At 49.8% G+C, this 25,131-nt stretch overlaps 1 protein-coding gene across 2 annotated transcripts in view; it reads left to right on the top strand.

The window, feature by feature from the left end:
* The first annotated feature begins 6,650 nt into the window (after positions 1–6,650).
* The window catches only part of LOC142007101 (alpha-2-macroglobulin-like), a 73,105-nt gene continuing 54,624 nt past the window's right edge, over positions 6,651–25,131 (top strand). The window contains exons 1-7 of one of the 2 annotated variants that reach the window (XM_074983635.1): positions 6,651–6,779; positions 12,668–12,851; positions 15,971–16,127; positions 17,162–17,214; positions 17,851–17,871; positions 18,643–18,811; positions 24,101–24,185. In XM_074983635.1, coding sequence (XP_074839736.1) covers positions 6,664–6,779; positions 12,668–12,851; positions 15,971–16,127; positions 17,162–17,214; positions 17,851–17,871; positions 18,643–18,811; positions 24,101–24,185 — 785 coding nt within the window. In that variant the 5' untranslated portion in view covers positions 6,651–6,663. Of the gene's footprint in view, positions 6,780–8,290; positions 8,380–12,667; positions 12,852–15,970; positions 16,128–17,161; positions 17,215–17,850; positions 17,872–18,642; positions 18,812–24,100; positions 24,186–25,131 lie in introns of those variants that run through there. The other variant, XM_074983636.1, reaches the window with a different exon arrangement.

Genomic DNA, 25,131 nt, shown 5'->3' with positions numbered 1-25,131 from the left:
AGTGCACTGAAGGAGCCCCTGGTCAGGGCCCCAGTGCTAGTAAACCCAGACTTCGACAAGCCCTTTATGGTGTTCACTCATGTCTCAGACAATAGGCTGGGTGCTGTGTTAATGCAGGTGAATGAAAATTGGGAGAGACACCTCACTGTGTACCTGAGCAGGAAGCTGCTGCTCCAGGAGCAGAACTACGTAACCATAGAGAAGGAATGTCTGGCCATGGTGTGAGCTCTTGGAGACCTGCAGCCATATCTGTTTGGATGCCGCTTCACTGTGTATACTGATCACTCACCCCTGATCTGGCTGCATCAATAACAGGGGCCAACGCCAAGCTCCTGAGGTGAAGCCTGATCCTACAGGGTTATGACAGAGAGGTGCTCCATGTTAAGGGAAGCAACAATGTCATAGCAGAAGCCGTATCACGCAGAGAGGGTCCAGAACTTCCCCAGGTCACTGGCTAAGTGACCCAGCTCAGCTCAGTCTTGAAGAGGGGAAATATGTGACAAAATGGGGTGTGTGAGGATTTTATTCTCTGGTTAGGTTGCATGTGTTTCCTGATGCCCTGCGGTAACACCAGGTGTGTGACTCAGTTTCCCTACGTACAGCAGCAGTAGAGCATCAGTGCACAGAGGTACTGGACGTTTCGGTATGATGACTTCTCACACATAGAAATGGAAGTTTCTGACCTTTGCCACTGAGTGACACCTTTCTTCCCCGAAAAACAAGACAAAGGTGGGAGGAGGGGCCTGGCTGGTTTAAACTGGAACTGGGCAGTTGGAAGGCGGTCCTATCAGGGTTGAGAGAGACAAAGGCAGGCCAGGGCCCTGGCTTGGGGACCCCCTTCTTGGCCCCCTTTCTCCAAAATGGATTATACTGATAGCTTCTGGTTTCTGTGCTGACAAGCCTGTTCTGTGCTGCATCCCTTTTGACTAATAAATGTTCTGTTCTACCTGCTGAATGAGAATCATGTCTGACAGCAAATGGGGTGCAGGCCATGGTGACCCGCACACCCCATGACAGCGAGACACACCCTAAGCAACAACAAAGAAAGGCTGTTGACCCAAATCAGAGAAAAAGAACAGCTCTGGTTTCAACATTTTATCTGACATGAGAACAGCTCTTTAGGGTAAGAATCTGTACATAATAAGCCTCTTAGAGCAGTGTTTTCCAAACTTTTTCATCTCGCAGCACACTTTTAAGATCCCAAACTTTTCATGGCGCACCAAAATTAAAAAAAAATGCATAAAATATTCCAAGAAATAACTCTTATTTCAAAATGAAATGTACACATATTGTAATGTTAATTAAAACAGTATTTTACTTAAGATTTTCAACTAGAATTTTAATCTGAAATGTGACCTTGTTTTAATGAACACAAACTGTTTAATATTCAGTTCAGTGCTGGAAAGAGCTACATGGAGCTCCTGATCCATGCTTTTTAAACATGAACTCATCTCATTTTTATAGGTGATAATGAAGAGAAACAAAATTCACAAAGGTAGGTGGATGAAAATGGCAGTAGAACAATTATTGCTTGATTTGAAATCAATGGATATTCATTTTTCACTTGTACCCAAAATTGATCCAACAGAATCTCTAAATTTGAGCTCAAGTGTGCAATCTTTCCTGACATCCAAAAATTCTTCCTTTTCCTTCAAACATAAAGTCACTGTTGATTTTTCTGGAGATGATGCAGAAGGATTTTGAATCCAATCAAACTGCTCCATTTTAGATGATGTGAAATAATGCCTGAGCTTGTCCTGAAGCAAATTCAAATGTTTCTCTGCAAGTGAGAGTAGCTTTTAATCTTACTCTGAGCTAGAAGCTCACTTGAACATCTGGAGTGAAACAAGACCTACTTTTCTCCATAGTTTAAGTTTTAATTGGAAACCGTTTAACTTGCCTGTGCATTTCAGTATGTTCTCATTGTGTCCTTGCAGCTTCAGATTCAGTTCATTTAGATGCTCAAATACATCAGCCAAGTAGGCCAGTTTTTCCAGCCGCTATTTATCTTGCACTAGATTCTCATGCTGGATCTCACTCTACATAAATTGTGTCAGTTCTTCCCTCAGTTCATAAACTTTTGACAGAGCTCTGACTCCTGAAAGCCAGCAAACTTCAGTATAAAGGAGGAGGGATTGGTGTTCTGCTGCCATGTCTTCACAGAAAGTAGAAAAAAAGGTGTGAATGAAGCAGTTGGGATTTGATGAAATTGACCATTTTCACAACTTCTTTTTAGTGTGGATCTCAGCTCAGCTGGCAAGCTGTTTGGTACAAGAGCCTCCCCATGTAGAAAGCAGTGTGTGATTTGGACCTCTGAATTTTCACATTGTACTTTGGGCACAAAGCCTTTTACGTTCCCTGTCATTGCTGCTGAGCCATCTGTGCAAACACATATGCAGTTCTTTCATGAAATTCCATTTATTTTGAAATATTCATCTGTCCCTCTGAGTATTTCCTCTCCCATTATTTTTTGTGGATGTTCCTTGCAGAATAAATAACGCTCTCTCAAGCTGTCCTTCTCAGCAAGCCAAACAACTGCAATTAGCTGTTCACAACTGCCAATATCTATAGATTTGTCAATTTGCAGGGAAAATTTTCCTGCCTCTTTGTTTTTTTCAGTCAGTGCTGTTTCTATCCTTTGACATGTCTTGAATGAGTCTGCTGATGGTACTATTGGAAAGGGGAACTCTTGCTACCTCTTTTGCTGCTTCTGGACCTGTCATAGTGTGGATAATTTCTTGGCAGACTGGTAGAAAAAGAGTTTCAGTAATAGGATGAGGCTTTTTGTCTTCAGTAGTCAATCTGGCAATGTTGAAGCTGTCCTGTTGTGCAAGATCTGCTACCTTCGCTAACGTTCTCATGAGACAGTGTTGTTTTGTATTTTGTTCTTGCAACTGTGCAGCTCAGGAAGCTGTGGTGCCCTGTACATCCAGACAAACAGAACCCAATTCTTGGGCAAATTATATATACACAGTCAATAATATATAGATTGTGGCTGTTGTTTCACACATTATTAAAACACCTTTCTTTTAAGAGGAAAAGGAACCTTCTGCTCTTGCTGTGAAATAAACTTTTCTTATCAAGCCAAGTTCTGTGAAATCAAGTCAAGCCAGCATCAATAGCGCACAAATATATCAATGAAACTACTCGGTGGTGCAAATTTTGACTAGTCAAATGTGAGGAGGCTCAGTATGGGAGCACTCCAACTGAAAAGGCAGAAAGTACAGATGTACTGAGGAAAGTATAAATTAAAAATGAAACCCAAAGAAACTAATTAATTGATAAAAGATTTAGTTTACTAAATAAAAGTTCGCATAATGATAATAAAATTTCCGTGGCACACTAAAAACCCCTCTGTGGGACACCAGTGTGCTATGGCACACAGTTTGGGAAGTACTATTTTAGGGAAGTTAGAACTAGCTGTGTGTTTTCTTTTTATTTCATTTTAGTAACTTAGATCTGTCTGGTTTCACTTATATCCTATGGTTCTTTGAGGAGTGTTGCTGTGGATGCTCCACTTACTAGCTGCGTCTACACGTGCACGCTACTTCGAAGTAGCGGCACCAACTTCGAAATAGCGCCCGTCGCGTCTACACGCGTCGGGCGCTATTTCGAAGTTAACTTCGACGTTAGGTGGCGAGACGTCGAAGTCGCTAACCTCATGAGGAGATAGGAATAGCGCCCTACTTCGACGTTCAACGTCGAAGTAGGGACCGTGTAGACGATCCGCGTCCCGCAACGTCGAAATTGGCGGGTCCTCCATGGCGGCCATCAGCTGGGGGGTTGAGAGATGCTCTCTCTCCAGCCCCTGTGGGGCTCTATGGTCACCGTGGGCAGCAGCCCTTAGCCCAGGGCTTCTGGCTGCTTCTGCTGCAGCTGGGGATCTATGCTGCAGGCACAGGGTCTGCAACCAGTTGTCAGCTCTGTGGATCTTGTGTTGTTTAGTGCAACTGTGTCTGGGAGGGGCCCTTTAAGGGAGTGGCTTGCTGTTGAGTCCGCCCTGTGACCCTGTCTGCAGCTGTGCCTGGCATCCCTATTTCGATGTGTGCTACTTTGACGTGTAGACGTTCCCTCGCTGCGCCTATTTCGATGTTGGGCTGAGCAACGTCAAAGTTGGACATCGACGTTGCCGGCCCTGGAGGACGTGTAGACGTTATTCATCGAAATAGACTATTTCGATGTCGAAACATCGAAATAAGCTATTTCGATGTTGGCTGCACGTGTAGACATAGCCACTGTGTTTATCGTGCCCCTGTGCTCATAGTCAGAAGTTTTTACCAACAGTGCCCCTGTGTGGTACACACATGTGGTGTGCATCTGTGAGCCCTTACCATTTGCACACTATCAACCCTCTGTCAGTTGCTTCTCTACCACCGTTGGCTAAACTTGGAACTCCAGCCACCCTCTATTTTCCTCAAGAATAGTTTAATGTAGTAAAGTTAGTTATTAGCCCTGGTTTTTCATCCAAGTGTATAGTCCTTTTTTAATTTTTCTTTTCTTTTTCTCATTTGCTGCTTCTTCAGCTGTCTCTCAACTGAGGCTGTAGAGCAGGGACTTCACTCACCCTAGTATGAGGGCTCAGTGCCTCTGGGTACTACACGAGGAAGAGGCAAAATAGGCTTTACAATCAAAAATGTAGTTCCTCTCCTTCTCCCCAGACTCAGAGTGCTACGAATTCTGTTACTAAGCACTGGAGGCTAGGTGTCATCCCTCCACCTACCGGATGCCTGCTTTCATGTCTCAGTAAAGCCGATACAGAGGAAATTCCAATGGTTCAAGATCAAACTTATACATTTTCAATACAGAGTCCTCCCATTCGGTCTCACCAAAAGTTTTTGTAGCAGTAGCTGCTCAGTTTCACATAAGGGACATAAAATTCTTTTCCTACCTTGACAACTGCCTAATAGTCAAGCACTCGTTAGAAGAGGCCAAGCATGCAGTCACCGACACTTACATACCTTATTGCTAGGGTTCCGGGTCAACAACTTTCGCAAGTCCCTCCTCCTTTTCTTTTTTTTGCAGTAAGAGCCTTTCTATATAATCTCCCATTTTCTTCAAAACCCCTTTTCCAATCCTGATGCTTTCTTTAGGACACATCCATTTGTTGTCTTTAGGGTACAGTGTATCTTTTGTTCAACTTGGCTGGCCCAAGTTCTTTAGGCCTCCAAGCCCTGCCACTCCCTGCACCAACCTCTTTTTGGCAAAAGTAGACTTTTGTCCCATTTGCTCTTGAAAACTGGTGATCAGCTGATAAGAGCAAATGGGGCCAAATGCCCAGGTGTGCCAAAAGAGGATGTCTGGGCCCAGGGGTCCTCATGTTTTTCAGTCACAAGTCCCCCTCACCCAATCTGTGTCCAATCCCCCTGGGAGAGAGGGTCAGAAACAGGGCTGGGCCTGCAGTCAGGAACTGTGAGTGGGGGTGCTGCTGGGAGCAGAGCCACAGTTGGGGCTGGGGGTAAGGCAGAGACCTGCACTGTGTCCCCCAGATGTTCCTCTGTGCTACCTTAAGGGGATGTGCCCCACAGTCTGGGGATCACTGTCTAAGGCTGTCAAGAGCTGCCCAGGGAGCTGTGGAGAGACCTGGAACTTGCATCTTCTTTGCAAAGGTGTGAGCCCAGCAGCAGTGTTGGCTAATGGAGCCCAGAGTGCTACTTGCCAGGTGAGTTTGCCTGCCAGCCCCCTTCCCCTGCCCTCCCCCATGTCTTAGACTCTAAAAGCTACATGGGACAGGGAGAAGGGGGAAGTAGGAGGTGCACTTCCCTGCCTATGCCATGGGCATGGACAACCCGTGCCAGCTGACAGTGTGTGTGTGGCGGGGGGGATGTGGGGCATCCCCAAAACAGTTGTAGTCATGCTCCCTCCCCATCCTGGAAAGCAGCTCCCTCTCTGGGAAAGCAGTGAGCAGTTGTTCCTCTGCCTCTCCTGGCAGAGCTAAAGCTGGAGCACCTCCTAGCTGTCCCTCCACTCCTGCTTCAGCCTCTCCCTGCCTGGCACAGCTCACTGGCCAATCTCAGCTGCTCCGCAAGCAAGGGGCCTGGCCATACCATGTAACTGAGCAATCTGGAAGCAGAGTGGGGCACATGAGCCTGCATTCCCAGCTGCCCCCAGCCTCTGCAAGCAATGCCTTTGGCTATGGGAAATGCACAGCGAGGCCCGTCAAACCACCTTTGCTCTGTCCTCTTGTGGCTCCTTGATAATTACAAAGAGCCTGACATTTCAGGCTTTGCTGTCCCAAAGCAGATTAAACTGAGTTTTAAAAATAGAGGAAGGTTCCCTTTTCTTCCCCACCTTGTGCCTCCACAGGGTGGAGTGAAGGTTGTTTGGGGGGGACCTAACTGAGCTGAAGAAGTCTGGTATTTTTTAAAAATGTAACCTTAGTTTGGTACTGCTTGGCTTCATAATGCATGTCTTTCAAACAATTACTCTGCCCCCTGTGAAGCTCTTCCCCTTGAGTTATACATATACCCTTCCAACCCTCGCTCCCTTGTACCATAGCTTTCGTTTGAGAATATGAGTCAGAGCTTTCCTGGTGCCACTGGTCATTGAGTAGGGTAATCATTACCAGAGCTAACGATGGTCACGCTCAAGGCATGAGCAGATTGCTAGTGAGGGATTAGGAGGAAACCTCTCTCCCTGAGACAGTGTTACTTAGCGGGGTGCATTATGGGGCTTTCTCTTCTGCTTCGAAGCACCCAAAACTGGCTACTGTCAAGCACGGGATACTCTAATAATAGGCTCATGCAGCGTGGGAGAACAAACATGATGGACCAATTCTCCAGGTCAGTGCCCCTGACCTCTGTGCTGTGTGGGGGATAGCTAAGCTGTTGCCCTGGGGAATTGGTTAATGTGTGACGGACTGCTCATATGTCCCCATCCCACCCTGTTTCCCTCCCTCTGTGCTGTAGGCATGCTGGTGGGAAGGTGAAGGCTGGGCTATCTCTAAGGGGTGATTACTCAGCCGGGGCTGGTGGGTTGTCGCCCCTTGTGCCTGGGCACCAGGAATATTCCTGGCTCAGAGCACACTCCAGCAAAGAGTGGCTCCAAACATCTCCATTGTGCACTCCCCCATCCTTGGGCCCCACCTCCTGCGGCAGGTGACTTACAATGGCTGGGGGGGCCGCCCCCTGCCATCACCACTGACACAGCAGCAGGGCTAGACTGCTTCCTACCACTCACTGAGTGCAGCTGCCAGCACATCCCTGCAGGACCAGGGTGGGATGTCTCTGTGCACCCCCTTAGCCTGAGCACCCATGCAGCCAATGGGAAGCTATGGGCAGTAATGAAGAGAAACGCCCCCCTCCCCTGCCTAGGAGTTGCTGCCAAAGGGCCATGCCCCGGTAAGTGCCACTCCCTCCCACATCCCCACGCTTCCTGTCCCCAAACACCCTCCCAAGGCCTGCATCTCTCACCCCTTCCTGCATCCCCAGCCCCTGCCCCAGCCCAGAACCTGCGCTCAGCACCCAAACTCCATTCCCATACCTGCAGCTCAGACCTTCTCCACCCAAATTCCCTCCCAGAGCCTCTGGCGGATGGAGGGGGGAAGGATTTGGGGTGGGGCCAGGGGGCAGGTTTGGGGCACCACTTGTATTTCTGCAACCTGCCACCCCTGTAGCCATCTTCCCTCTGGCCTCAATTGCCTGCATCAGGCCTGGATCATTTGTGTGGGTGAGAAATCAAGGAGCTGGGAAGGGAAATCTCGGAGGAAGGAGAATGGCTCAGCAGACAGCCTGATTTTAAAATCAAGCAGGGGCTGTTCTCTCTGTCCTTGCGCAAGCAGGGCTCAGGCCTATCCCCTGTTGCCTCCTATAAACGCCTTGATTCCTGCACTCCCAATCTGGAAGACCATCTTTCTCTTCCCCCAGAGCCTCATCCAGCATTGATACGGGGTAGGTGGGCACCCCACACACTGAGCTCCATCAGAAAAGTGGTCCTCATTGCCACTGCTTGCTGCCCTGTCTCCTCTGCCTTTCGTCCGCCCTACCTTCCTTTCTGTCACTCTCCCATCAGACGGAGATGGCTTCAGCCCACGAGGCCCCCTTCCCCCTGGTTTGTCAGGGGCTAGTTGGAACCCTCTCTCTGCTGTAATTCAGAGAGGTTGGCACCCGCTCCTCTTCTCATCCCCTTCCCTGTTTCCCAGCTGGTCCTGGCCCCCTGTCCTTATCTCGCCCCTCCTTGCTGCTGTTTGCACAGAGCAGTATAAAGGGGCTGACCCACCAGAGAGCCAGGGCAAGGTGCAGGGAGGCAGCAGACGAAGCTGTGTCTGTCTCACTCACCACCCTCGCTCTGTACCATGGGGGAGGACAGACTGCCTAGGAGCCTGAGCATCTTCTTCCTACTCCTCTTTCTCCTCCCTGGAAACACCTCGCCCGCCTCCGAACCGTAAGCTGCATGTGCAGAAGGGGCTGGTGTTGCTTTGGGGAACCAGGAGTCCTGGGCCTTACTCATGGCTGCCACTGACTGACTTGGTCACCTTGGGGAACTCACTGCACTGCTTTGTGCCTCTGTGCTCCCATCACTAACATGGCAATAATGACATGGCGGTGGGAGGGGCTAAATTCATTAATGTCTATAAGGCGCTTTGAGAACCCTGGATGCAGCAGTAGTTTGGTGCATTAGTTTGTTTTCTCTCTTTCGCATTGCCCATGCACCTCCTTACCCCTGTTAATAGGTGAAGGGGTGGGGTTCTGCCCCCCCGGGAGAGTCTCTGAGGGCTCTGGCAGTACTGCTCCCTCCCCTGGCGGGAGACATCGCTGGGGACACCTGCAAAGCAGCGGGCAGGCTTTAACAAACCTGCGTAAACAGAGAGCAGCCCAGCGGTCAGTGCTTCCTCCAGGCAAACAGACTGAGGGAGATAACAGAGGTGCTGCTGGCACTGACCCCTGCTCCCCGTCAGAAACACACAGGCCCCTCTGAGGGACCAGCCATCGGAGAGATCTCAGAAGGGTGAAGCTCTGTGCTGATATGCAAGAGGTCCATTCCTTGTCCCAGTTCCTCACTACTCTGGGACTGGCAGTCTGTCGGAGTTCTGGGCAGACTAACCCCACTGCCTTCCTGAGGTTGCAATGTGGGGGAGGCAGGTTTAGTTCCCAGGCCCCCTCTGGGGTATGTCTACCCTGCATTGGGGAAGGAGCCTCCCAACCTGGATCTACTGTCTTGGGGCAGCTCATGACAACTAGCAATGTGGACGCTGTAACTCAGGCTGGAGCTCAGACATTGTGGCCCTGCCCTGCTACGTGGGAGAGCGGGACTCAGGGTTTGGCTGCGCCTACTGTGCCCAAGGTTCAGTTGCACAGCCGAAGAGGGCCTGCTGCACGACCATGGAGCGTAGCGAAGACGTTAACTATGCTGACAAGAGACCTACTCCCATTGGCATGGTTACGCCAGAGCCCTGAGAAGAGGTAGCCATGTTGACAGGAGAAGCCTCCCATTGGCCTGGCGCCTTCTGCACCAGGAGTTAGGCTGGTATAACTGCATTGCGCAGGAGTGTGGGTTTTGCACTCCCCTACCCTGCAAGGACGCAGTCTGTGGGACTCGGCGCCTCGCCGGGCCCCTGGGCAATGCAATGGAGGGCTGCTCCATGCCCCAGAAGGGGCGGAGCTTCGGACACCAGAGTTGGGGCTGGGCCTAGGCAGCCCTCTGCACTGTGCAAACCACACCACGCCCCCCTGCCAGCGCTCCGCACTGCCCAGAGCATGCCGCACAGCGCTCCTGCCGCATTGTAATGGGCCCGGGCTTCCAGCCACCAGCAGCGCCGCAGCAGTGGTAGCTAGCTGCGCCGACAGCCGCCACGGGCTCCAGGGCAAGGTGGCGGGGGGGCCGTCTCTGTGCCCCGGAAGGGGGCAAAGCTGCTCAGCCCTCAGCACTGCCCAGACCATAGCACTCCCCCCCAGCACCTCCCACTCCCTCCCAGCCCCACACAACCGGAGCAGCGCGGCTGCAGCATTTCAAAGGGGCCTGCAGCTCTGGCCACCACCACTGACACAGTAGCAAGGGTGGTGTCTGGAGCTCTGGGCCCCTTTGAAATGCTGGGCCCTAGGGGCAACTGGCGCCCTCCCTCCACCCCCCTCGGCGGGCCTGGCTACGGCTGCACGGGTGTAAGTCTGAAGTGCAGATCGGGGCTCAGTGTGTGAGCCTGGCAGTGCCCCAGAGTCTTGGCTGAGCTGTAGCAGGTGGGGAAGAGAGAGGAGAAGTTTTATCCCCATGGGCTATGCAAAGGGCAGCCGCTCCAGTCCTTTCTTAAGCTCTGGCACCACCTCGTGGCCAACTGTGGTAACCATGCTAACTAGTACGACAATGTCTGCCACAGGAGGTCTCAGGTGCAGGGTCGGGCAATAATTTTTGACGTGGGGGCGGGCTGGGGGGCAGTACAAACATTTGGTAAGTGGTCAAGGGCCGCTCTCTCCCGTGATGTTAATGGCGAAGGTGAGGCAGATGGGGTGCAGAAGGGAGCTCGGCTATGGGACTGGTGTGCAGGGGCGTGTGCTGGGTGTGGGAAGGAGTTAGGGGGCAGGAGAGGATTCTGCCCCTGGAGAAGGGGATGTAGGAGCGGGTGCCTGGCTGGGGAAGGAATTGTAGCAGGGGTGAGGTGCAGCATGTTTGGTTTGTGACCTGGGGCTGGAATGCCAGGTGTAGCTCTGGCTGTGTGCCCTTGGCAGCCCACACCTCCCCGGGTGGGGACCCTCTGCGCCCTGCCTGTGCCACAGGCACAGCCCAGTCAGCTCCCATTGGCTGGTTTTCTTCCAATGTGAGCTGCAAGATTGTGGTGGGGGTGGGGTTAGTGTACAAAGTCCCCCTCCTGCCCAGGGGTGTGCAGAGCACAGACAGAACATAGCCCCCACAGCTGGTTGCTTTGAGTGGTGTGCGGAGGCTCAGCCAGCAGGGAGCCTGCCTGGGGGATCCCACTGCGCTGTGGAGCAGCTGTGGACCAGGTGTGGTGGTTTGGCAGCCAGATCTGGCCCATGGGCTGTATTTTGCCCATCGCTGCTCTAGTGTCTGAGACATGCCCTTCAAGGCAACAGACTGTAAAAAAGCACAATTGTTTACTCATTGGACAAGAGAACTTGTGACTCCTCATTACATTATCTAGCCTGTGGCCATTTCTGGCATTCCTCACTCATCCACCCTGAACTCTGTGCTTCAGTGCCACTGTTGTCATACCCAGGTGTGCAGTGGATAAATGTCATATGCTAGTTTTGTTCCAAAGGTCACCTTGGCCGACCCTCACTAACCAGCACCTCCCTAGGGTATCTTCTATATAGGGTGACCATATTTACCTCTGCTGAATACAGGACACCTGGTAAAATTACTCATATGCAAGTGAGTTCAATGGCAATCAGTCAGAACTATCCACTACAAAAGTTCAAATTAATATTAGGTTGCCTTGACTGACACCCACTACAAAGAAATATTGCACAGTTGGTTTCTTTTTATTTATCTTATATCTAAGGCTTTAGGTTCCCGTGGAGAGGATGACATACCCTCCTCCTATACACACACATGGGAAGAGGTCACACACATACCTATCTCACACAGAGGGGGGTTCAAACAGGAGTTGGGGGTATGAACTTATCTTTCCTGTTCAACACTCTTTGTGCTGGCTGGACCCCGCAAGGATGAACCCACCTCACCTGGTATGTGGTGCTGCATCTATCCTAGGCAACATTTGGAGGGATGCATGGTCACATGCTCTTCCTGATTTCTGCCAGGGTTGACATCAGAATATGGTCAGCTGCTCAAACTATGTGTGAGGGAAGGGATGGGCGTTGCAGGGCTGGAGGGTGTAGAAAGGTGACCTGGCCCACGTCTTTCAGAGCTCATCCCCCCCTCCCTGCACAGTGGCAAAAGGCAGCTAGCATCTCTAGGCTGCTGCTGGCCACCAACACATCACAGTTGTCTCTTCTCCCCTAGCAAAAGTGTGAGCTTGCATTGTACCCCAGGACCTAGGGAACTTGACTACTTCCCTCTAATATTTTCCATCCGCGTACAGAATAAAAGTGGTAGCGGGAAGGGGCAGAAGAGGCTACTAAGCCCCTGCAGGTTTGGGTGGGAACAGGAGTAAATCACTTTCCCTGCCCCGCTCTAGAGCCAGCATGCAGTGAAGGCTGCACAGATGGACCAGCCAGAGGACTGGCCTAGCCCTGCATTCTACAGTTTCACCCACCTGCTTTGCACTCCCAGTCCCCCGGTCAGCCACTGGCCCCTTGAGTTCACTGCTGGTGGGTGGGCAGCTGGTGAGCAGGAATCCAGCCAGAAGCAGGACATGCCGGTACTGATGTGGGACGAGGCATAAACCATGGGAGAGTTTGCCCATTTTTAAGACAAAGTCAGGACATTCAGAGGAGCCTTAAATATGCGGCTGTACCTTTAAAAAGGGGATATCAGGTCAGCCTAGTTATAGACACATGGGAATAAGTCCTTATTATTCGGATAAAATACAGTAGTTTGTTTCACCTCAGCAGCCCTGTGCATTGAATTGGCTGGGGCGGGAAGCAGCTGACTGAGTACTGCCTCCTTTTTTTTTACAAAAAAGTCACTGATGAAGTATAAAATGCATTGGAAGGCGAAGTCTGAGACTCTGAAACTGGCCTGTTTGCTTGTATTGATACAACCCAACACTGCTCTCCATCCCCAGTCCTGCCTCTCTGACCTGTGCCCCTCCCCTTCCCAGGCAGTACCTGGTGCTAGTGCCATTTCTGATCCACACCAAGGTTCCTGAACAGATCTGCGTCCACCTGACCCACCTGAACGAATCCGTGACGCTGAGCGCCACGCTGGAGCATGCCGGGGAGAACAGGAGTCTGATCGCAGACGTGGTGGCGGAGAAGGACGTGTTCAAGTGTGTCCCTTTCACGGTGAGTATCTGGCCCCTGTGGGGTTTATTATCTGTGTCAACAGCACAGTAATATGGATAGTAATCAGAGGGATGTACCCTTGGCGTTCTGGGTGTTTAGCAAGGTTCATAAGTGGAACTAATCCAAGGAAACAGGAGGTTGCCTAGATTGAGGCCTGCCCTGCCCTGTGCTTGACTTGCCCAGCTTCCGCTCCATGCACGACTCCTTTCTACCTTTCAGCTGCTGGAAACCCTCCTGCAAAGTCCCCCACTTCTCAGTCTCTTTGGAGCATCTGTGACAACAGCTCCAGCTCAAGGCCAGTTGCCGCTGACCCAGCGATACGCAGACCCATAGAGTTAGAAAGGACCACAGGCCTCATCTCACTTAACCCCTCCTGCAGACACAGGATGTGTTGTGTCTGAACCATCAAAGACCAATGCTCTCCAGATGGCTACCACAATGGTTTCTAATCAGTGTGGATGGGAAGCCACAACAGGGTTAGTGGCCCTGGTCTGGATGATTGGCGAGTTGCACCTCACAGCGCAGGGCTTCATAAGCAGTGACCAGGCTCGCTGCTGCTCCTCCTGTGACAGTGGTAAGAATGAGTCACTAACTTCTCCTCTTCAGGGCCCCCCGATCACTGGTGGCAGGCGTGTGTGGGAGGCAGAAGCACATGGGGAGGGGGCTCAGGAGACAGGAGGGAGTCTGGGAGAGGTGTATATGAAAGGGGGACTTTTCTATCTGAAACGACCGCACACACATAGCCAGAGGAGTCACGTGGAGTTTTGAAAAGTCAAAATATGGAGTCGGGGGGAAGCCAGCAGTGGCCCTGGGGCCTGTCAAATCTAAAGGGGGCGGAGCTATGAGCTCTTTAGAATTTCTGCCAGAGGGCCTGGCAGTGCACCCCAGAGCCCCGTGCCTTCCGGCCTGCTCTGAGGGCTGGCAGTGGGGGAGGGAGGGTAGTGCTATTCAGGTCTCTCTGGGGGCTGCTGCCACAGCCCCACCCCTTCTGCGAGAGACCATGCCCCTTTCAAGAGCAGGAAGGCCCCTGCCCATGTCTCTCACCCCCATGTTGCCCAGGAGCCCAGCAATCCTATCAGCTCCCCTGGTTTTCTTAGCCTCATGATTTTGGAACCATCGCGTGATTTCTGGGGGCTCTGACTGTAAAGGCCGTTCACTTGAGGATGGCAGTCCTGTGACACGCACTCTCAGCACCAGCGCAGGTGGTAGGGCTGTTTAGTGAGGCTGTGCCAGAAAGGCTGCACACAGCAGCACCAAGAGAGGAAGGCAGCGACCGCCAAACTTGTTCCCTCCGAGCGGTGCAGTAGAGGGTGCAAGGCTGAGTATGTCCCATGAGATTCTTCCGACCTGACAGCTGGGACGCGCCTTCTCAACCGTCTTGCTTTTAGAGACAATTAGCTCGCAGGTCCCCCTGGCAAGGGTCAGACTTCCAGTCATAGGTATAGCTGAGGCACCTCTGTGTTGTCCTCCTGTCATTAAATACAGCAGTTGATTCACCTTTGCTTCTATGGTGCTTCTCCTGTGGGCAACCATTAGGCTTCGAAGCCACCCTAAACGTCCCTCGTTATGGGCACTGCAGTGCCTTCCCTGCTCTCTGGCTCTGCCGGGTGGTACCATCATGTCGATGCTTTCCCTCAGCAAATCCCTTGTGTTTAGAAGAGGGAGTTCCCGTATTTCAATCAGTTATTTCTGACTGGGACCCCAGACTGTCTGGAAGGTGCCATTTTGAAGAACAAGGTGACGTCCTCCACAAAATGTGACTTGTATATCTGGTGTGTGTGAGGTCATGCTGTGAGGGGGGTGCCATTTGTAGAGCAAAATGGCTTCCTTCATGCACTGTGACCTCGCGTGCAGGACCCATGTGAGGGCACAGTGTGCAGAGCAAATTGGCATCTGCCACTCCGCAGAGATTGCTGTCATCCCACTTGCTGACGCTGTGACTCCATTGGGGGTTGTGACCCATCATCTGGGAACCGCTGGTCTAGACCGGGGGGTTTGCCATAGCTGATTTCCAGTACTATGCCTTTAAGTCTTGGAGGGCTTCCATCTTCATTGTCCCCAGAACTTCTGTTTGGTTCTGTGCCTGCAGGGCTGCCTGCTCTGCTGCTTCTCCACTGGGTCCCTCCACACCTGTAGGCTGCCCACCTCAGCAGTCTGCTCTCTGGTGACTGTTCCTGGGTTTCTCTCAACTGTCAGCGGCTGTTGCTGGAACCTCGGGAAGCAATCAAGCCCCCTTCCTGGGACAGGCCCTTCAAATGAGTTTGCAATCCCCGTGTGGCCAGGAGAAGGGCCTGGGTTTGCCCTACACCCCCTAGTGCTCTAGATCACCATGTGGTGGCAGAGCCATCTGCTCACCAGGTTCATAACACTGTATTTCAGCAGCCACTGTTAACTACAAATGGCCCTTCAGATCGAGCCTCAAATGCTTGTGAAAAGCTTGCCTTGTGGGTGCAATGAGTATATTGACTATGTGAGGTCATGACTTGTACTGACCACCTGTGTGTCTGTAACAGCCTGCTACTGACTGTGAGCTAACAAGAGTACTCGACTTGCTCGGGAGCTTGAGACGTGTTCTTTGGGTTTGATGTTAAATCCCAGCTGATGAACTCAGTGCGCATAGCTGTGTTTGTCGCACAGGGACTGGAGGTTCAGTTCAATGTGCAGAAAGGTGTGCAGCAGGGCCAGGGCAGTGTCAACATGTTTAATCTGGAAAAATAGCTTCCAGAGAGTCAGTGGATAAACCCCGTTAGGGCCAGGGTATAACAGGAGGGAGGGGATTTATTCTCAAACTCTGCAGATGGCAAGAAAAAGGGAAGATACATTTTGGGCTAAGACACTGGGGGGAAAATTTGTTAGAGACAGAACAACTGGGGTGGGGAAGGCAGGTGCAGGTTCTGTTGCTGTAATGCACCCAGGGCAGCAGGCTAGAGGGAATAACAGTGGGAATGTGGAGAGAGGGGAGGTCAGGGTGAATGCTCCTGCCCTGATCTAAGTCTGGTCTCCTCTGTGGTTGGGGCTGTGATGGCTTCCCACAAAGCCCACATCTCTCAAAGGCAGGTTTGGTTAAAGAGGCTGTTGAGGGGAATCTCTAAGGCAGCTACTCTTCTGCTGTTCTCCAGCTTCCCAAATCTAACAGCTCAGGAGCAGCATTTCTCACAGTGCTGGTGAAGGGGCCAACGTTGGAGTTCAGGAGCCGGAAATCGGTGCTGGTCAAGAATTCAGAGAGCCTGGTCTTTGTGCAGACAGACAAACCCATCTACAAACCGGGACAAACAGGTACAGGGAATCGGGTGGGGAATTGCCTTCAGATAATCCTCCACAGCTCCTACGAGCAAGGGGTCCATCTTGGCCTGACCTCTGAAGTGCATTGAAGGTGCCAGATCAATAATCCATGGAGAAGGAAACATGTTTTTATCCCTAGCATAGCTTGGGGAGCACCAGTGTAAGCCACACACGCATGCACGCACACACACACTGCCTGCCTGGAGGTGTTGAGCCTCTGTGGTTTTCATACTCTTTATCAAGACTTCCAAGAAGACTTCATTCACTGCAGTGATGTATTTTTATGACTCAGATATATGTCTCATGAAAAACAGGATGGAGGCCCAACTAATTCATTTCACACAGACAGTCAAGTGGCCTTCAGGATGTAAACCGACTTCGCTCACTGTAGACTTGGAGTCAGGGCCAGAGAGGCAGAAGAATTCCATAACATGCATTGATTGTGCCATCCCTCCCAATGACAAGTGGCTGAATTGAAATGGGTGCCCTGAAAGTGGAAAACTCTGTATTATTTTCTGTGACCATCCCAAGTCACTCTTCTCAGCTGGAGAGTAATGTCTCAGGGTGATCAGTCTGGTGCTGGAGTGGAGCTGATCCTCTAGGAATTATCTTTTCTAACACAACCTCATTATGTAGAACATGTTTTAGAGGAGCTGTGTTAATTAACCTGGTGATGTTACATACAATATTTCAGTCAGTGTAGACAGAGGCAAGCTGTGTTTAACATTGTGTCCTTTGGTCTTGGTGAATGTTATGGTTCCAGTAGCCTTTCCCTTTGACCAGTGGACACCATGTTCAATATGACTTATCTGAATCCACTCTACAATGACGGCAAAGCTACTTTTATCACTGTGTTACTTAACATGGTCCCTCAGCGCCTTGTTCTAACATGACCTAACTTTCCAGTGAATCAAATTCCACAGAGATGAAAGTCTCCAGAGTCCATTCCCCATCATGTTACGTGATTGACCTTTCCTGATCTGGTGGCTGAATGTCTCATTGTGCAAATCTCTGTCTGTCTCTCTCAGTCCTGTTTCGAGTTGTCTGTCTGGATGAAAATTTCCATCCTCTGGAAAAGGTGGTAAGTATGTTAGCCCTTAAATTGTGTGGGGAAAGGGACGAGAGAAACGTCCCTTCGAGAGAGATGTTCCCAGGTTAAAGTGGGACTCTAGTTCCAGGATGACTTTATGACTTCTTCTTTAGACTGCTTCATACAATTATCTCATTACAATCTTGGAAAGATTTGGGAATGATGTAACACACAGACAACATCCCAGAACTAAGCAAAACTCCCTTGTTACTAGGATTGTAAGAGATGCCATTACCAGATCACTGCAATTAGACCTTTTATCCTGGTATTCCACCTACCAGATTTGAATTTTGAGTCTGCCATGCTGCTATTTTGCCTGCCTGCTGCAGCTGAACAGACCAATGGCTGTCTTCTCTCTGACATGCCACTCAGGAAGATTTAAAACCCTTAATGCAACTCCTTATGTAGTTCTAGCCCATGGAGGAACATTTTCTCCAGGCCTTAGCTGGTGATTGGTTTATGCCTGAAGCACAATGATCTGTAGTCTTGGTAATTTGTATTCAGCTGGTGTCACTCAAGATGCTGTTCTTGTTTATATTAACATATCTGATCCTTGACAGAACTTGCTGTTATTTCAGTCTGGGACATGAATTCTGAAATCATTCTCCCTTTCGCATTTTTCTCCAGGTTCCACTGGTCTATATTGAGGTTCGTAGAGGAACTTGCTTCATGTTCAGAAGTATCATATCTCACCACAGGCAGCAATCAGCCCCGCCTGCTTCAAGCTGCTGCTTTTGTTTAGCTGGATGGATCCATAGTGCTAACTGGGAGAAGGATTTGTTTTACACCCACAACACCAATAATATGTCCAAATACTGCCAAGCAGAAGTCCTGCTGTTCCAGCCCTGGGCTCCCCACACAGCTCTGCCAGTGCCCCTTAGCCCTGCCCTGCAGCCCCTCTGCTATTCCAGCCCTGGGCTCCCCTTACCGCTCTGCCAGTGCCCCTCAGCCCTGCCCTGCAGCCCCTCTGCTATTCCAGCCCTGGGCTCCCCACACAGCTCTGCCAGTGTCCCTCAGCCCTGCCCTGCAGCCCCTCTGCTATTCCAGCCCTGGGCTCCCCACACAGCTCTGCCAGGGCCCCTCAGCCCTGCCCTGCAGCCCTTCTGCTGTTCCAGCCCTGGGCTCCCCACACAGCTCTGCCAGTGCCCCTCAACCCTGCCCTGCAGCCCCTCTGCTATTCCAGCCCTGGGCTCCCCACACAGCTCTGCCAGTGCCCCTCAGCCCTGCCCTGCAGCCCTCCCTGCTATTTTAATGCTGGGCCCTCCCCACAGCTCTGCCAGTCTTCCCACCCCAGGCCCATCCTGTGGCCCTCCTGCTATTCCATTTCTTGTCTCCCCACAGAGCTCTGACAGTCCTTCTCATTTCTCACCCACTTCACCCATTGCTGTCCTAGTAATCTTGTGATCTTAACACTTCTAGGACCCACAGAAGAACCGCCTGTACCAGTGGCGAGAAGTTGAAGTGAATAGGGGCTTCACCCAGCTCTCCTTCCCCCTCACCTCTGAGCCCATCCAAGGGACCTACAAAGTGGTGGTACAGAAGGGCTTTGCGGACAAGGTGAAACACCCATTTACTGTGAAGGAATATGGTAAGGACAGTTCTTTTCATAGTGTTAAGCTAATTGTGGAAGGGGTTTCTATTCCATGTTATTTCCTTACCCAGAAGGAAACTGGGGTTTGGAGACTTATTCCCATTTTCCAAAGACTCAACAAATTCATACACAACTGCAGGGTCAAGATGGTCACTCTTGCCACAGTTAGACTAGACAAGGTGCTAGACAAGGGAGACTGGTTCTGAGCCCTAGACCTTCCAGATGCACACTTCTGTACCACAGTTCACTGAGCACACAGATGCTTCCTGTGTTTTGTGGTGGGCTCTAAACATGGTCAGTATTGAGTACTACTACCCTTTCGCCTTTCCATATCCCCAAGTCTTTTCAATGACACTGCCAGTGGTTGCAGCCCAGCTCCAATGACAAGAGCTAGTAATAGTCACCTATTTTGACCATTGGCTGAGCACATAGGCCATAGCTTTTTACCTCAGTAGGACCAAACTCATCTGTAAATCCACAAGGCTCTTTGTTTCTGTAGCTGGATGCCCAAAAAGGCAAAGTAGTCTCAGTCCAGCAGCTCTCCAAATGGATACTCACTTGTATACACACCTGCTGCACACTACATAATAAACCACTACCAAAGCATTCCTGGAAGATGTCCCACTAGTAGACATATACAGAGCTGCAACATGGTCCTCTGAACATACCTTTGCAAAACACTATGACATCACAAATGGTCCGATCCCTACTGCCACAGTAGGCCTGGCTGTTCTGTCATCCACATTCAGGACATGACTCCAAAGCCCACTGCCTCAAGGTGGACGCTGCTCTACAGACACCTCGGGCTTGTCTACACTACCATCTTCCTTCGAAGGAAGGATGGTCCTTAGGGTGTTGGGAGTTTACTAATGAAGTGCTGCCATAACCCCCCTCCCCCCCCGCCCCAGTGGCAACGCTGATGTTTTAAACTTTTTTTTTTTTTAAACTTTAAAGTTTTAAACTTCGGAGTACCGGCATGCGTCTAGCTGTGGCGCACCTGCTGGTACTTCGAAGTGCCGGGGCAACTTCGAAGTCCCTTTACTTTCTCAAAATTTTAAAACTCCTCAAAAGTTTAAAACTTTGGAGTTGCCATGGGGGTTGGGGGGTGGGAATTTGCTTAATGAAGTGCTGCCTATGAACAGTAACACTTCATTAGTAAACTCCCAACACCCTAATTGCCATCCTTCCTTCAAAGGAAGGTGGTAGTATAGACCCAGCCCTAGAATGGAGCACCCAGAGACAGCTCTTGAGGAGATTACCTTGTGCAGGAACTGTAGTTCTTCAAGATGTGGGTCCCTTTGGCTTCTCCACTACCCACTACCCTCCTCTCCTTTACTTTGGAGTCCATCTGTGGAATTCCAAAGTAGATAAAGAATGGAGGTGGCTATGCTGTGCACGCAGTCAACAGATGCTAACAGAACCCTGGATACAAAAATAGGGATCTGCACCTGATCCACAGACACCAGGCTCAACCGTTCATCTGGTCTGCGGCCCTCTAGCTGGTTATTACCATCATCCACATCCACACTACAGCAGCAAGACATGTGGAGGGGAGGGAGGGAGCACAGGCTGTGGTGGCATCTTACAGGGAAGAGACAGGTAGCATGAGAGCAGTGGATGGGGGTAAGGGACAGGGTAAGGGTTTCTAGAGGGGTGAGGGGTGGGAGGAAGGGAATGGCTACATTCCACTGTTTGCAAAAATGGTCCACAGATATCTGCATCTGCAGATGCGATTATCCACAGATATTCAGGGCTCTATTGACAGGTGTTAGTCTAAGCTGCTCTTAAAAGTCTCCAATGATGGAGATTTCACAACCTCCCTATGCAATTTGTTTCAGTACTTAACCACCCTGCCAGTTAAGAAGTTTTTCCTAATGTCCAACCTAAACCTCCCTTGCTGCAATTTAAGCCAATTAACAGTCCACTGGCAGGGGTGGGGTTGGGGCAAAGACAGCCATTGCCCCATGGCCCAGCATTTCAAGGGACCCAGAGCTCTGGCTACTGCCGCTGCTGCACCGCTCCACATAGCTCTAAGAACATCAGAAGGAGAATAATTTTTCTCCCTCCTCCTTGTAACACCCTTTTAGGTTCTTGCAAGTTCCTATCGTGTCCCCTCTCAGCCTTTTCCTTTTCAGGCTAAACAAGCCCAGTTCTTTCAATGTTCCCTCATGGATCATGTTTTTTAGATCTTTCATCATTTTTTGTTGCTCTTCTCTGGACTTTCCCCAATTTGTTCACATCCTAACTGATTTGTGGTGCCCAGAGAAGGGCACAACAGCCCAGCTGAGGCCTTGTCAGCATGAGCAGAGTGGAAAAATTATTTCTTGTGTCCTGCTTACCACTCTTCTGCCAGCACATCCCAGAATGATGTTTGCTTCTTTTGGAACCGTGTCACACTGGTGACTAATATTTAGCTTGTGGTCCACTCTGATCCCTAGATCTGTTTCCACAGCACTCCTGCCTAGGGAATCCCTTCCCATTTCGTAGGTGTGCAACTGACAGCGCCTTCCTAAGTGGAGAACTTTGCATTTGTCCTAGTTAAATTTCATGCTATTTACCACTGAGCATTTCTCATTTGTCCAGATCATTTAGAATTTTCACCCTACCTTTCAAAGCACTTGCAGCCCCTTCCCGGTTGATACCATCCACAAACTCTAAGTGCACTTTATACCATTATCCAAATCATTAATGAAGATGTTGAACAGAACTGGAGTCAGAACTGATCCCTGTGGAACTCCACTCTTTATGGCCTTCCAGCATGAGTATGAACCTTTTATAACCACTGCACCCAGCTGCTAAAATTCAGCATGTGTAAATGTTTTCTGCCTGCACTTTTGCCAACAAAAGAACAAAACAAAACAAAACAAAACATCCCTAAGGAGCATCTTTCACTTTGTCCACAGGAGGGGGCTCTTGCCAACACAGCAGCACTCACACAGGCACTTACCAGGGGAAAACCTTGTGATTTTCTCCCACTCATGAGTCTGATGAAGCAGGTCTTTGCCCATGAAAGCTTATGCTCCAAAATATCTGTTAGTCTACAAGGTGCCACAAGACTTTTTGTTGAAACAAAAAGCAGTCAAGTAGCACTTTAAAGACTAGCAAAATACTTGACTGCTTTTTGTTTTGATAGTGTATAGACTAGCACGGCTTACTCTCTGTTACTATTCAACAAGACTTTTTGTTGTTCTCGAAGCTACAGACTAACACGGCTACCTCTCTGATACTTGTGGTTCAGGAGGTGGAGAGTTAAGCACCTGTGAATGAGAAAAGTTTCGTTGGAGAGATATCCATGTTAGCCTGTATTCTGTCAAAACAAGCCAGCAGTCATGTAGCACTTTAAAGACTAACAAAATAATTTATTCGATGATGAGCTTTTGTGGGACAGATTACTAAAAGTGAATCTGTCCCGCGAAAGCTCATCACGGAATAAATTATTTTGTTAGTCTTTAAAGTGCAGCTTGACTGCTGGCTTGTTTTGAAAAGTTTTGTTGGCTCAGTGTAAGTGTATATACAGCCTCACTTTTTGCAGATCACCAAGCTTGAAACAGATCATTTAACTTTAGGAAACATCTTAACAGCCCTTTGTTATCTTTATCACCTGCCCATCAACTGTTTATAAACAGAATTAGGATTCCCTGCCTCAGGGCACAAGCTAAGAGCAGCGCTCTCTTGTCGCCTCTTCAAAACTCCCTGAGATGCACACTCAGGCTGCCTCTCTGGTACTAGCAGCCGGGGCGGCGGGGGGGCACTGCTATACTCACAAAATCCTGCCCGGGGCAGACACCCATTTTAGAAAGGCTCCAATCAGACTGGGATGTGCTCCCATTTGAGTCAGTGCTGAAACCAATGCAGCAGTCTGGTGCTAGGATTACTGTGCTGCTGGAATCCTGATTACTCCCAGGAATAAAAATTGTAAGGAACTTTCTGTGATAGGAGGAGTGTGAGTCTGAGTACCCTGGTGACATTCCATTTCCATTTCCATTTCCACAATCCCTCCTGGCAGTCCCACCAGAGAAACTGCTCACTGCTCCTCCTAGGGCACTGCGGTGTAAGGTGGCTGCCTTGGAAGGAGAAAAGGCATTTCCCCTACTGCCAGCAAGGGGAGATCTCCTTTGGCTAGATCTTTGTGACTGTGGAAGTGAAGGAACCTGGGCAAGGCTTGGCTCCCTCTGGATGTATGTATGTGATTTATTTAATAATTGTGCCTGCTGTCAGACACCACTGGGGACAGATTGGCTGCCCTGTTCCACCTCTGAGGTAGCTGTGCTAAGACTTAAGAGTACGCGTGTTACTGAAAAAAAAGTTTTTGCACCGCTATTCAAAGAGAAACAGCCAAGCTGGCTTTTATATTCAAATTCGGCACATTAACACGTGGTGTGAACCAGGATGGGAATTTTCTGAGTCACTTTCAGGGCTCGTCTACACACTTAGCTTAATCTAATTCTTGACATTCCCCACCCCCCTCCACTCTCTGATTTGCTCACCATGATCATTTTTTTCTGATTTGTCCTCTTTGATCACTGTTTTTGCTTCTCTGTGCCTTAAATATTGAGTCTCTTCTGGTCTGGCTATGGTCTGAAGAAGTGAGTCTGTCCCATGAAAGCTCACCTCATAAATTATTTTGCTAGTCTTTAAAGTGCTACTTGACTGCTTTTTGTTTTAATAGTAATTAATTGGAGATACACATCTCCTAGAACTGGAAGGGGCTTCTGGATGTCATCTAGTCCAGTCCCCTGCCCCCTCAGGGGGACTAATCACCATCCCTGATATCTATTTGCCCCAATCTCTAAATGACTTCCTCAAGGATTGAGCTCCCAACGCTGGGTTTAGCAGGCTAATGCTCAAACTGCTGAGTTATCCCTCCCCCTGAAACTGGAAGGGACCTTGGGAGATCATTGAGTCCAGTCCCCTGGCAGGACCAAGCACCATCTCTTTTTTCCTCCTCCCTATTTGCCCCAGATCCCTGAGTGGCCCCCTTGAATAGTCAACTCACAAGCCTGGATTTAGCAGGCCAATGCTCAAACCACTGAGCCATCCCTCCCCATTTATGGTGTAATTTCTCTATGAATAGGGCATTGGTTTAAAATGTGCTGAGGACTGGTCACGCCATTAACTTCAGCGGGAAAGGTAGGTGACCAGAACCATGGAAAATCAGGCCAATGAGAAGAAACTGAAATGTTTTGGGTCCCTTTGGGAAAGAGGCCTTAGCACAATCATGTTACCCTCTTTCATGTTACCCCCCTTCCACTGAATCTGTGGTCCCTTGTGGTCTCTTTTCTTCAGTGCTGCCCAAATTTGAAGTTCTGGTGAAGCTGCCCAAGATGATCAGCATCTTGGATGAGAAGTTGAAGGTGACAGTTTGTGGTCTGTGAGTATCATTCTTGCTTTCACTCCTGTTTTGGTTTCTCTCTCACCCCGGTTGCTAATGAAACCCAGTTGAGAATGGAGATCAATATGCTGAGATTAAAATATGATTTAATGAAGCTATTGGGATTGATATGCAAGGCCTCATGGTCCACGACCAAAGAGTGAAATGCTTTCTGTTAGGCCCTGTTCACAATAGGCTAACAAGCTTTTCAACAGCCGCTTCTTGGAGTACCTTGAACTTCTAATACTCAGACACCACACAAGAACTGAGCAAGGTGTTCGGTTGTGGGTTGCAATAGTTTGGGTGAGGCGTTTGGCTCAGGTCCAGAAAGAATACTACATTTAACAACAGCTTCTCATCATTGTCGGTGGGTAAACTATGAGGCAACGGTGGTGCAGCTTGTACACTTAACACTGGCCTTCAGTGCAGTGCCTCGTGTCTGGCAATCCCCAGGGTTCCTGCTGGACTCTTGGAGATGGATTGCAGAATGCACTGCAACAATGAACAGAAAGACATTTGATGTGTATTAGTTTAGTTTAAAATGGGGCTGAAGTGAAGATGTGTGACCCAATACACAGCCAAGGGATTTGGCCAAGCATTTCTAGCAATTGGTATTGTTAAGGCTGATCCCACCCCCCCGACACTCAGAGGCAGAAAGGACCTGGGCTGCAAGAGACCAGAGAAATACCCTGGCTCTGTAGGCTTCTGCTTAAAAGCTTCCCAAGGTCACAGATTCCCAGACCCTGGGAGGTAGTTGCTACCATCCTTGTGAGAAAACCCCCTTTAAAACCCAGGAGGATGTCTTGCTGTGGGGCAAGCCTAAGCTCTTAACCCTCCATTAGGACAGAGCTTGAAAACAAAGAGAAAGAAATTTTGCTGCAGCCGGATAGCTGATCTTTCAGTCTTAGACATGGATATACACCGGCCCGCCTCTAGGACACAGGAA

This window comes from Carettochelys insculpta, chromosome 1 (assembly GCF_033958435.1).
Source record: "Carettochelys insculpta isolate YL-2023 chromosome 1, ASM3395843v1, whole genome shotgun sequence".
In the NCBI taxonomy this organism is placed as follows: domain Eukaryota; kingdom Metazoa; phylum Chordata; order Testudines; family Carettochelyidae; genus Carettochelys; species Carettochelys insculpta.
The sequence above is the reverse complement of the archived record's forward strand: the minus strand, read 5'-3'. Positions and strand labels throughout refer to the sequence as shown.